Source organism: Impatiens glandulifera, chromosome 7 (assembly GCF_907164915.1).
Source record: "Impatiens glandulifera chromosome 7, dImpGla2.1, whole genome shotgun sequence".
In the NCBI taxonomy this organism is placed as follows: domain Eukaryota; kingdom Viridiplantae; phylum Streptophyta; class Magnoliopsida; order Ericales; family Balsaminaceae; genus Impatiens; species Impatiens glandulifera.
This window is the reverse complement of record NC_061868.1, coordinates 44,906,888-44,918,394: the sequence shown is the minus strand read 5'-3', so window position 1 is coordinate 44,918,394 and position 11,507 is coordinate 44,906,888. Positions and strand designations below refer to the sequence as shown.

General features: G+C 29.6%; 3 protein-coding genes across 3 annotated transcripts; 1 reads left to right on the top strand and 2 right to left on the bottom strand.

The window, feature by feature from the left end:
* Window positions 1–332: 332 nt before the first annotated feature.
* On the bottom strand, window positions 333–2,037 carry LOC124910336 (40S ribosomal protein S6-like). Its single transcript, XM_047450969.1, has 5 exons — window positions 1,913–2,037; window positions 1,747–1,811; window positions 1,298–1,355; window positions 829–1,210; window positions 333–754 (listed from the first exon to the last, which is right to left on the bottom strand). The coding sequence occupies exons 1-5, from the start codon at window positions 1,916–1,918 to the stop codon at window positions 516–518; spliced, it is 750 nt and encodes a 249-aa protein (XP_047306925.1). The 5' UTR covers window positions 1,919–2,037; the 3' UTR covers window positions 333–515.
* A 2,036-nt stretch (window positions 2,038–4,073) lies between these two features.
* Window positions 4,074–6,083, bottom strand: LOC124945202 (serine/threonine-protein kinase SAPK2-like). The gene is made up of 9 exons (XM_047485595.1): window positions 5,807–6,083; window positions 5,648–5,722; window positions 5,470–5,571; window positions 5,330–5,383; window positions 5,132–5,224; window positions 4,960–5,052; window positions 4,788–4,892; window positions 4,617–4,715; window positions 4,074–4,548 (listed from the first exon to the last, which is right to left on the bottom strand). Exons 1-9 carry the CDS (start codon window positions 5,924–5,926, stop codon window positions 4,249–4,251), a joined length of 1,041 nt encoding a protein of 346 aa, XP_047341551.1. The 5' UTR covers window positions 5,927–6,083; the 3' UTR covers window positions 4,074–4,248.
* Window positions 6,084–8,830: 2,747 nt separating this feature from the next.
* Window positions 8,831–10,179, top strand: LOC124944485 (14-3-3-like protein). Its single transcript, XM_047484743.1, has 4 exons — window positions 8,831–9,402; window positions 9,507–9,629; window positions 9,716–9,832; window positions 9,907–10,179. The coding sequence occupies exons 1-4, from the start codon at window positions 8,911–8,913 to the stop codon at window positions 9,955–9,957; spliced, it is 783 nt and encodes a 260-aa protein (XP_047340699.1). The 5' UTR covers window positions 8,831–8,910; the 3' UTR covers window positions 9,958–10,179.
* The last annotated feature ends 1,328 nt before the right edge of the window (window positions 10,180–11,507 follow it).

Genomic DNA, 11,507 nt, shown 5'->3' with positions numbered 1-11,507 from the left:
AAAATTTTAAAAATTACATTAACAAAGTCTTTATAATAAATTATTTGAAATAAAATTTTGTTAAATGGATGTGACAAATTAACAAATAATAAAGTATATTGTTTTGTTATTCTCAAACTTTATAAAAAAAATCTTATATCCAATCTTAAGATGTCCAATCTTAAGATGTCACCCATACATGGTATGAGTCCTTCATACCCAAGACTCCTTACAATATAATAATCATATTTTTATGTAAAATGAATAATTGAACTCATGAAACCAAACATGCATGGAAATAAACCAACTTTATAACCTACAACATATATAAAGCAAAGTCAAAGAGAAAAATATTCAGGAAATCAAATTTAATTGAAGTTCAAAATTGTCAAAATAGTGTGTAGAACAAAAAAACAACACAACTTAAAACAAGGATTATGAAGGCTGATCATGGCTATCAGATATCATTGGTTCATTCAGTCTCAACCAGTAACTTAAATAGAAAAACAAAGTTCCTGCAAATTTCAAAATAGATCTTAAGCCGCAATGGATGGCTTAGAAGCAGTTGATAGCCTGGACCTTTTCTTAGCCATACTCTCGCTACGCTTCTCCCTCTGTTCCTTCAAACGACTAGCCAGCAGCTTCTGATAGTCTGCAGCCTCAGACTTAGCCTTAACAATCCTCTTCTTCTTATCAGCAATTCTCGCCCTCTTCCTCTGCAATGTCAATGGTGTCACCAACCTCTGAATCTTAGGAGCCTTGCTAACCTTCTTCCCTGTTAAAACAAAATTCAACAATCAAACAATCATTCCTTTTCTTTTCTTAACAAAAAAAGTTAAAATTACCTACCTTTCTTGTTTGTGAATGTTCTGCGGTATGTGTTCACATACTTGCGAACATCATCCTCCTTGGAAAGATTGAACAGCTTGCGGATTTTGGATGCCCTCTTGGGACCCCTCATTCTGGGCTTCTCAACATCGGTCAATCCTGGAAGGTCGTTATCTCCCTTCTTCACAATAACTAAGTTGAGAACAGAGAGATCTTGGCTCACTATGCATCCTCTCACAGACTTTCTTCTCCTCTCCCCATTACGTCTTCCATATCCACGGAAGCAAGATGTTCCTCTGTGGAGTAACAAGCTCACTCTACCAGGAGTCAACACTCCCTGTTTCATTGGGAAACCCTGCTTGTCACACCCACCTTTAATCTTGAACACATACCCCTTGAACTCCTATCATCGAGAAAAAAGATGAATATAATCAAGATGAAATCTTTAGGATTCTTGAATTATACAAGGGTGGTGAAGATGGGTACATACCTCTCCTAGAGCATCTCCACTGACCTCCTGTGAGATCCTCTTGTCATAAAATGCACGGCTGTACAGGTCAAAAACAAATTGAAAAATAAGAAATGCAAATCAATGGATATGAAATTGTGGGTTTTGAATGCATTGCTAAGATAATCTAATAAATGAACTCAAACAATGACAGACGAGTGCTTTTGAATGTAAATGAATGAATCACAGAACCAATTGAGCCTTAAAGTAACCGAACAAACTCATGAACAATAAGTGATTTGTCCTCATATCATCAATCTCAATATTCAGGCTTGGTCTATTCAACCCATGAAGCAGAAGTTATAGACATTCAGCATAGAAAATGTTGTTTCAAACAAAATACAAAACCTAATCTAGCTATAAACTATCTTAGTAGGAATGAACAATCTTTGATCAGATGCATGGTAACGGGTATAGATTTGATAACTTACAGCTTCTGGTCATCGTCAATCTCCAGCTTCTTCTGGCATCCAGTGGTGGGATTTGCGATGTTGAACTGAAACACAAAGAAAATCAATGTGAGAGCGAAACAAGAGAAGACCGAATCTGGTTAAGATGATATGAGAAGGGCGTAAGGATTAGTTCGCCGGATCGGACCTTCATCTTCGACGCCTATTTGCTGGCTGCTTCTTCAGTGCCTCTGCCGAAGATAGAGAAACAATACTCCTCGATATGACGCTTTGATTAGGGTTTTCTCAAAGAACATGTATTTATATCCCTCCCTTTCTCAACCAAATAAAATATAAATATATATTTATAAATAAGCCCTGAATTATTTTACATATTTGAAGAAAAGTCTTTAATATAAATTCATTTTAATTTAACCTTTAACTTATAGATATTTAGAAAATATAACTTAACTTCATGTGATATAACATATTTAGAAACATTTTTATTTGATTTTTACTTTTAAACAATTTTTTTATAAATAATTATAATTCACTAATATTAAATTCATTAACAATATCTAAACTAATTGTAAAATAAAGAGGACGGATTAAAATTATATATATATTATGTTCTTTATATACATACTACTCTCATTTATATATATAATTTAATATACAAATTAAAAATATATTAATATTTGATATATCAAATTATATAATTTAATATATAAGTAGGACGAATCTACGTAGGTAGGAGTTAATTCACTCGAAAAAAATTAAATTTGATTATATTTATAATTTTTTAAAAAAAATTTAATATATTTCAATGTTTATTTATCTAATTATTAAAAAATTATAAAACTTACATTTATCCACTAGTTTTATTTAAAATATATTTTTTTTTTAAATTCGGTCAAAGTCAAGCTTTAACCGAGACAACTTGACACAATTTTCAGCTCTAGGTCCGTACCTGTATATAAGGATATAAATATCATATAATAGTCTTCAATTCTTTTTATTTAAAATTTTAATACTTTTATTTAGTTGATTAAATTTTTTTCTCTAAAAGTTAAGTTGAATACTTAAAATTAAGTACTATAAATACTGAGATTCTCATTATCTACATATACATTCTCAATCAACAAGTGAAACATTTAAGAAAAATTGTAATGTTAATTTTTTTAAAATATAAATTTATCTTTTCTCTAGTTAATTACATCACTCTATTTATTAATTAAAATATTTTTTCTATTTTAAAATTCATAAAAAAAATTATTATACTTTACCTCCTCAAAATAGTACACTTAGGCTATGTTTGGTAGAAGGTAATGAATGCACTATTGGAATAGTATAATTATTCCAATAGTAAAATTATAACGTTGTTTGGTTGGACTAGTTTTATATGTATAGTAAAATTAAGGTATAATTTATACCTTGAAAAGGTATAAAATAATAACATCCTACACATGTTACAAGAATGTATTAAAATTTTAATTTATTTTTTTATATTTTTAATCTTATTTTTTAATATTAACATTAATTTGTTTTATTAATTTTTCAGATTAATCATTAAGCTTTTATTATTTTTAATTTTAGTTTATATTAATTTTTTTAAAACAAACTTATTTTATAAATTTTAATATTTAAAATTTTAAATAATTTAAAATTTTATTTATTTTTACACAAAATAAATTTAACATTTATTTTATAATTAGTAGTATAAAAATAATAATATTATTATTATTATTAATTATAATTATTATCTATTAAATGTTAATTCAATGATTTAAAAAATATATAAATTATCGTTCATATTTTAAACATAATTAAATAATACTAAATATTTATTTTTATATATTATTATTAATTTAAAATAATAACGTAATTATATTATATTTATTTATTTGATATAATATTAATAATATTTAAAATAATTATAATAAATTTTAAATAATATTAAAATATAAAAAGGGTTAATTAAAAATAATATTAAAAACATAATTAACAAAAATAAAAAAAAAATAAAAAATTATTTTATTCTTATACTTAAATTTTATACTATCTACCAAACAAAAAATTATAAACCTATATAATGTCTTTTCCAACCAAACAATAATAGTCTATATAAATTATACTCTTTTATATCTCGTTACAATTTATACCTCCTTATAGTTTATACCTAATATGTTGTACCTTGTACCAAACGTAGCCTTAACATTTTTAAATAAATCAAGTTTATTGTAAAATTATAATAAACTATAATAAACCCAAAAGTGCATCATTAATTTGATAAACATTTTAATTATTTTTAAAAAATGATAAACAGTTTTCCTCGGAAAAATAACTTTTACATTCATCTCTTTTTTCAGGTTCAAAATGATTATATTAAAAAAAACATAAATATGTAATTATATTTACACAAAAGTAGACATCTTACAAGTTACAACTTACAACACAATAAAAACATCCGACTCAAGCTTTTACTCTATAAACTTAAAAAAATGGTCCGATTTCACTTGAATGAAGCTCTGAACTCATTCAAGCTTACACAAAGTCCCCACTAGTTTCCACTTCCTCGTAATCATCGTCGTCTTCTTCCAGTTCCATCCCGTCCATATCGATACTTTTTCCCATATAGAGATGATCCATGTTTTCATTATGATCTGTGTTTTCAGGCGCATCTTCAGGAGGTATCCTCGCCTCCTCAATTATGGTCAGTACTTCTTCCAGGCTCTGAGGAGGATTGTTCACCTCCTTCTTCGCAAAAGAACCATTTTCCCACAATTCTATCGGCAAGTTCTTTAAGAACCAAGGGTGTTTCTTAATCTCTGCAATCGTTATCCTCTGCACATTCATAATTCAGATTTTAAAACTCGAATCTGCTGAAACCAGATCTTCGACAACACAATTACCTTTTCAGGGTCGGCCACGAAGATACGAGATAAAAGATGTCTACACTCAATTGAAACTCGAACATAATCCGGTATTGAGTATTGAACATTAAGAATCCTCTGCCACCCATAAACATAATTGTCAACAACAGACAAAAAAACAAGACATAACAAACACAAATAGTTCATTACAGCAATAGTGTGGCCAAAGTTTTTAGGATTTGCAGGATCTTCAAAAGGGTACGCTCCAATCACCATCACGTATAATGTCACCCCACAAGACCAAACATCTGCAATCTGTCATGACATTCAAGTAAGAAAACTTTAAACAAACAAACAAACAACTTACAAACTCATCAATCACCTTTCCATCGTATTCTTTCTTCGCAAACACCTCCGGTGCAATGTAGGCAGGTGTTCCCACCCTCGATTTCGGTTGCGAATGAAAGACAGAGGACTGCAAAATCAAACAAATTTCAAAAACAACATTTGATTATTCGATAACAACTCAACTATAGCTAGGTTCTCTTCTCTACCTTAGAGTATCCGAAGTCACAAATTTTAACCCGAGGCGCACCACTTCCATCTAGAAGTGTGTTTTCAAGCTTAAGATCTCTATGACATATTTCCTGCATTATTATTATTATTATTGTAGCTAATAAATCAAACAGTTATTTCCTAGGTCATAATCTTAGATTCCATCATGATCATAAGAGGAATTCAAGAATCAATACCATCAAATGGCAATAGCTAACCCCTGATATCAATTGTTGGAAGAAAAATCTTGCCTGATCCAACCACAATTATTAATCAATTATGATAAGTGATAACTAAAGTAAAATCAATAAATATAATAAATTTGATCTTGTTGAACCTCATCTTCATTGAATCGTCCAGAATTGCATATTCTTTCAAAAAGCTCTCCTCCTGAAGCATATTCCATCACTATCGCCAGATGCGTAGGCGTTAACAGGACCTGAAATCAAATCAAAATAAACAACAGTTAATAAACTTCAAATCAAAATCAACTCAGCGGTTCATAAATCAGTTACCTCTTTGAATCTGACAATATTAGGATGCTTAAGCGATCTATGATTAACAATTTCCCTCTGTACATGTTCATCAATCTACAGAAATAAGAAGATATAATAAGTCCGATGATGATCAATTAAAAGAGAATGAAGAAGAAGAAGAAGAAGAAGAAGAATGACCTTAGAGCCTCTCTCGATGAATTTGATGGCTAAAAGTTCATTACTCCATTTATCACGAACAAGCTTAGCAACACCGAAATTGCCTGCACCTAAATCCTTCACGACTTCATACCGATCCATTTCTATAAACTGATCGATCTTCAATGAGTCTTCTTCAGTTTTTAAACTACAAATTGAAAATATGGAGATGGTGATGATGAAGAAGACGACGGGAAAATCTGCTGTTCTTGGGAGGCGTTCCCGGTAAAAATTCTCGTGGTGGATTATTATTGGCTACAGTTATCTTAACTATTAAGTCATTTTATAAAACGACGAAATACAATAGATAATTAAATATAGAGATTTAATGCTTTACTCCACTATTAATTAAATTATTATATTTCTTCATTTCCATTTTTTAATAGACTTTATTTCTCTACGAAACACGTATATCGTATGTTGGGGGAAATAAAATTTGATGAAATGACTCTAATAAAAATTTTATTTGAGGAGATGATCCTTGACTAATAATATTTGTGGAAATGACTAGGTATGGTATTTTTGTCCCAACGGATAATTTTTTTTATTTTCAATTCTAGGTAATTTCGGGTCAGAACTAATTGATTTTATTGAAATATGTTTGAAATGTTTTTTTCTTTGTTATACTTTATTTCAATATTCCGTTCCAGTTTCATTATTTTTTTTTATAACATAGTTTATTTTTTTTATAATGAAAATTTTGTAAAATGAAAGAAAAAAAATACACATGATTGAGAAAAAAAGAAAAAGAAGGGAGGGAAGAGAAGAAAAAGAAAAGAGAGCTAAAAAGAAATATATATTAGAGAGTTAATTTGTTTTTAATTATTAACCTTAGTTTTTTTTTTTAAATATTATTTATTTTTATGTGATATAATTTTGGGATGTTTGTTTTTTTAATTAATAAAATATTTTATATTTTTTTACTAAATATTTTTTTAAATCTTAATAAAAATTGATTTTTTTTTTGTATTATTGAAAATTTAAAAATTAAGTTAAAAAGTTTAAATTTTTTAAATTATTTCAAATTATATTTAACTATGTTCAAAAAGTAAAAATATATTAAAGTAGTTAAATGAGTAAAAAAAATTGTTTAAAAGAATCAGTTCGGCCTGGTTTATAAACCAAAATGTACAACACAACCGTTGAGGACGGTTTTCCTAAATCATAAACCGTCGGTTTTAGTTTATTGATAAATTCGATTTAATCGGTTCGATCGGTTTATTCGGTTTGCTCAATTTAAAAATTAACTAAAATTAAAATTTGTAAAACAGTTATTTTTTTTTTATAATTTGTAAATTTGTTAAAGACATTGTCTTAGATACATGGTATAAAACCATGTTAGTTGGACTTCGATCCTAAATCTCAAAATTATTTTCTATAATATAAATTTTTGAATTAGGAATACCTCCCTACAAAAAATTAGAACATAAAAGATAACAAAGAATAATGATAACAAAGAACAAGATCATTACTTATTATTAACATAAAATATTATAAACTGTGTGAGAAAGAAAAAGTTTTTATAGAAATGAATGAGGATGAGAATGAAGATGAAGTTCTTTCTCATCCACACAAAAAATTATTCCAAACCCAAAAATATAACATATCGGTGGTTCGGTTTGACAAATAATAAACCGACAAATCGAACCAAAAGACTTCGATTCAAGCTATTTCAGACTGTCGGGTTTTAGGTTGATTGGATCAACTTGTTTTTGTTCGGTTTTAGGCGGTTTGGTTCGGTTCCAGGCGGTTCGGTCAGTTTACTTACAGGCCTAGGCCTAGTTCCGGGTACCCATCAGTTCCGAACCGATATTTCGGATAATTTAAATACCCGATTTTTTCGGGACAAATTCGAGTCCGGTTCGGGTCCCCCGAAACCCAAACATTTGTCATGCCTATAAATGACCACTCCCCTTGTGTTATCACGTAAACTAGCATGTATTCCGTGCATTTGCACGAGTAATAATATAAAAAACCGTGAAAAAAATATTACGGTAAAATTTTTATGGGCGAGTCAACTCACAATCCGACCCAAGTATCAATTTACTCTCATATATATCCAAATTAACTACAGTTCTCGACCCGACAATTCAGACACTTTAAAAATTAAGCATCATTATATATATATATTAGTTAGTTAAAAAGTTGAACTTATATTGTTAAAATGTCACGCGTTTATCAAATTTTGGGTTGAATTTAAAATATAAAGTGTTATTAGCCTAGTTAGTTAAAATGTTGTATTTGTTTTGTTAGGTTGCAAGTTCGAACCATACCTATAACATTTTTAATTTTATTTTTAACCGTTTTAAGTTTATGGGCGGGTCAACCCACAATTCGACATAAGTATCAATTTACTCTCACATATATCCAAATTAACCACAGTTCTCGACCCGGCAATCCGGACACTTTAAAAATTAAGCATCATTATATATATATATATATTAGTTAGTTAAAAAGTTGAACTTATATTGTTAAAATGTCACGCCTTTATCAAATTTTGGGTTGAATTTAAAATATAAAGTGTTATTATCTTAGTTGGTTAAAATATTGTATTTGTTTTGTTAGGTTGCAAGTTCGAACCATACCTATAGCATTTTTAATTTTATTTTTAACCGTTTCAAGTTTATGGACGGGTTAACCCATAATCCGACCCAAGTATCCATTTACTCTCATATATATCCAAATTAACCACAGTTCTCAACCCGGTAATTCAAACACTTTAAAAATTAAACATTATATATATATATATATAGATATCTGTGTAGTACGCGTCACTCGACGACATACTCTTACGAATTGGTGTCCCTGGCGCATTTACTGGACTGGGTCTGAATATAATAGATCATAGGACCCATAAGATTGGGCCTGTTTGATTATAAGGCCCAAGGGTTTAGTGGTCCCACAGGCCAGCGTCATGGTCCAGCACTAAAGTTTTAATCCAACGGCTAAGATTTGTTTGATCTCACAAAAGTAAATGGCCGCCAGGGAGAAAAGGGGCAAAGTCTACGCGTTTCTCTCTCCTTCCGCCATTTCTATCTCTCTTTCAAATCTACACCAGGAAATCGGAGATTCAACAAGGAACGACTATGGCGGCAGTAGCATCATCATCGGCGCGTGACGAGTACGTTTACAAGGCGAAGTTGGCTGAGCAGGCGGAGCGATACGAGGAGATGGTAGAGTTCATGGAGAAGGTTTCAGCTTCTGTTGAATCCGATGAACTTACAATCGAGGAGAGGAATCTTCTCTCTGTCGCTTACAAGAACGTGATTGGAGCGAGAAGAGCTTCCTGGCGTATTATCTCCTCCATCGAGCAGAAGGAGGAGAGTCGCGGGAATGAAGATCATGTTTCAATTATCAGAGATTACAGATCGAAGATCGAATCTGAACTTTCTTCCATCTGTGAAGGTATTCTCAAGCTTCTTGATTCCAGGCTTATTCCATCGGCTTCAGTTGGAGATTCCAAAGTGTTTTATCTGAAGATGAAGGGAGATTATCATCGTTATCTTGCTGAATTCAAGACCGGAGCTGAGAGAAAGGAGGCAGCTGAGAACACTCTCAACGCCTATAAAGCGGCTCAGGTTTGTTTCTGAAGATATACTGATTATGCTGAACTGCTAGGGTTTAAGATCTAGATGTCGATTTAAGTATTAGAAATGAATGAAACTGATCATGTAATTTACAGGATATTGCTAATGCTGAGCTCCCACCAACACATCCTATTCGTCTAGGGCTTGCTCTGAACTTTTCTGTGTTCTATTATGAAATCTTAAACTCACCCGATCGTGCATGTGGTCTTGCAAAGCAAGTAAGTATTTCTGCTAATAATCTTATTTGATTTGAGGGTTTAGTGTTATATCTTTGATTAATTGGGTTGCCCTAAATAATAACCAGGCTTTCGATGAAGCAATTGCTGAATTGGACACACTAGGAGAAGAGTCTTACAAAGACAGCACTTTGATTATGCAACTCCTTAGGGATAACCTTACCTTGTGGACCTCAGATATGCAGGTATTATGATTGATTCAAATTCTTGTTTTTGACAATGATAATGATGATGAAACATGAACAAATCTTTCTTGCAGGATGATGGGGCTGATGAGATTAAAGAAGCTTCCAAGAATGATGAACAGTGAGAGACTGAATTTGAATTTTAGGGTTTCTCCTGTTGTGGGTATCTTTTTTATATATATATAAACTGGGAGAAGGTGATTTGATTGCTTGTTTGCTTTCTAAATTCCTATGATTAGGAATCAGAATGTTGTAGGCTTTCATGCTTGTTATACTGGAACCTTCAAAATTTCCTACTTTTACTATTGTTATGTTGTTTGCTTAATGTGATTTCGGGTGATTACCAATTTCTCTTTTTATTTATGTATTTAATGTTTTGCAAGTTAACAATAATAATGATTGAAATGATTATATATTTTTTAATTGATTAAGTTAACCTAATTCTAAAATCTTAGGTGTACACTGTACTCCCAATTAACTTAGAATCACAAGCAAGTATTTGATGCAATATTTGCTTTTTAACATTTTATTTCTTTATTAGATAAAGATTTAAGGACTAGTTTGATTTGGTATATAAGCATAAATAAGTCTTGACCGTTTAGATAATAACAAACATACTTGACCGTTTAGATAATAACAAACATACTTGACCGTTTAGTTGATATTGAATTCTAAATCATAATTTTCTTGTAAGCTATACAGACAGAAGGTCATATGAAAGATAAAATATACAACATACTATTGCCATTGAATTGTCCAATTTCTAATTTACAAAAACACTCAAATTTCTAGAAGAAATCTTTTAAAAAAATTGTTTTTTTCTTCTTCCAACCACTTTTGGATTTGATTTTGTGCTAATTTTGTTCAATATAACCTCTTATTTGGTCGGATCGGATATTTTTGATACGAATATGAGATGAAATTACCGAATCTAAAGTTGTTTTTTTTATTTGTTAAATTTGTGTCAGTTTTTTCTGATATACATATGAGATGAAATTACCGAATCTAAAGTTGTTTTTTCATTTGTATTTATGAACCATCAACTTTTAATGTAGCTCAATTTTAAAAATATATTTTCTTATATCTTTGATTGGTTTGTGTCTTGTTTTACTCATTCACGGTCCTCATGAATATTTAAATTCATGGTCCTCATGAATATTTAACATTACAAAATTGTTAGATTTTCTTCAATAAAATTTTAGTTTTTGCAAATTTATCATTTTATTTAACATTTCTGTGTTTAGTAATTAATTTTGTTAATTTTATTTTTTAGTTTAATTTTGTATTTGTAACTTTCTTTTTAAAATGATTATCTAAATTAAAAATGATAAGAATAGTTTAAGAAAACCAAAAAAAATAAAAATATAAAATAATAATAATTTTATATTTGCAACTCTTTATTTGAATAATGATAATTAATTATTTAAAAAGAGAAAATGACCGAAATAATCTATTAATGGTGTTAATTCATTTTATCAAACGAGTAGGATGTCAATTTAATATGGTCTGAAAGTCCTATTTGAATTGTATTGTTTAGACTATTTTTCCTAATTTGACTAAAAAAAAGTTAAAAAACTAGCTTTCTCTGTCACCAATATAATTCCAACTTATATTTACAACATTACAAATATATATTATTTTTTATTATATTTTTACTTGTATATTAAAATAAACA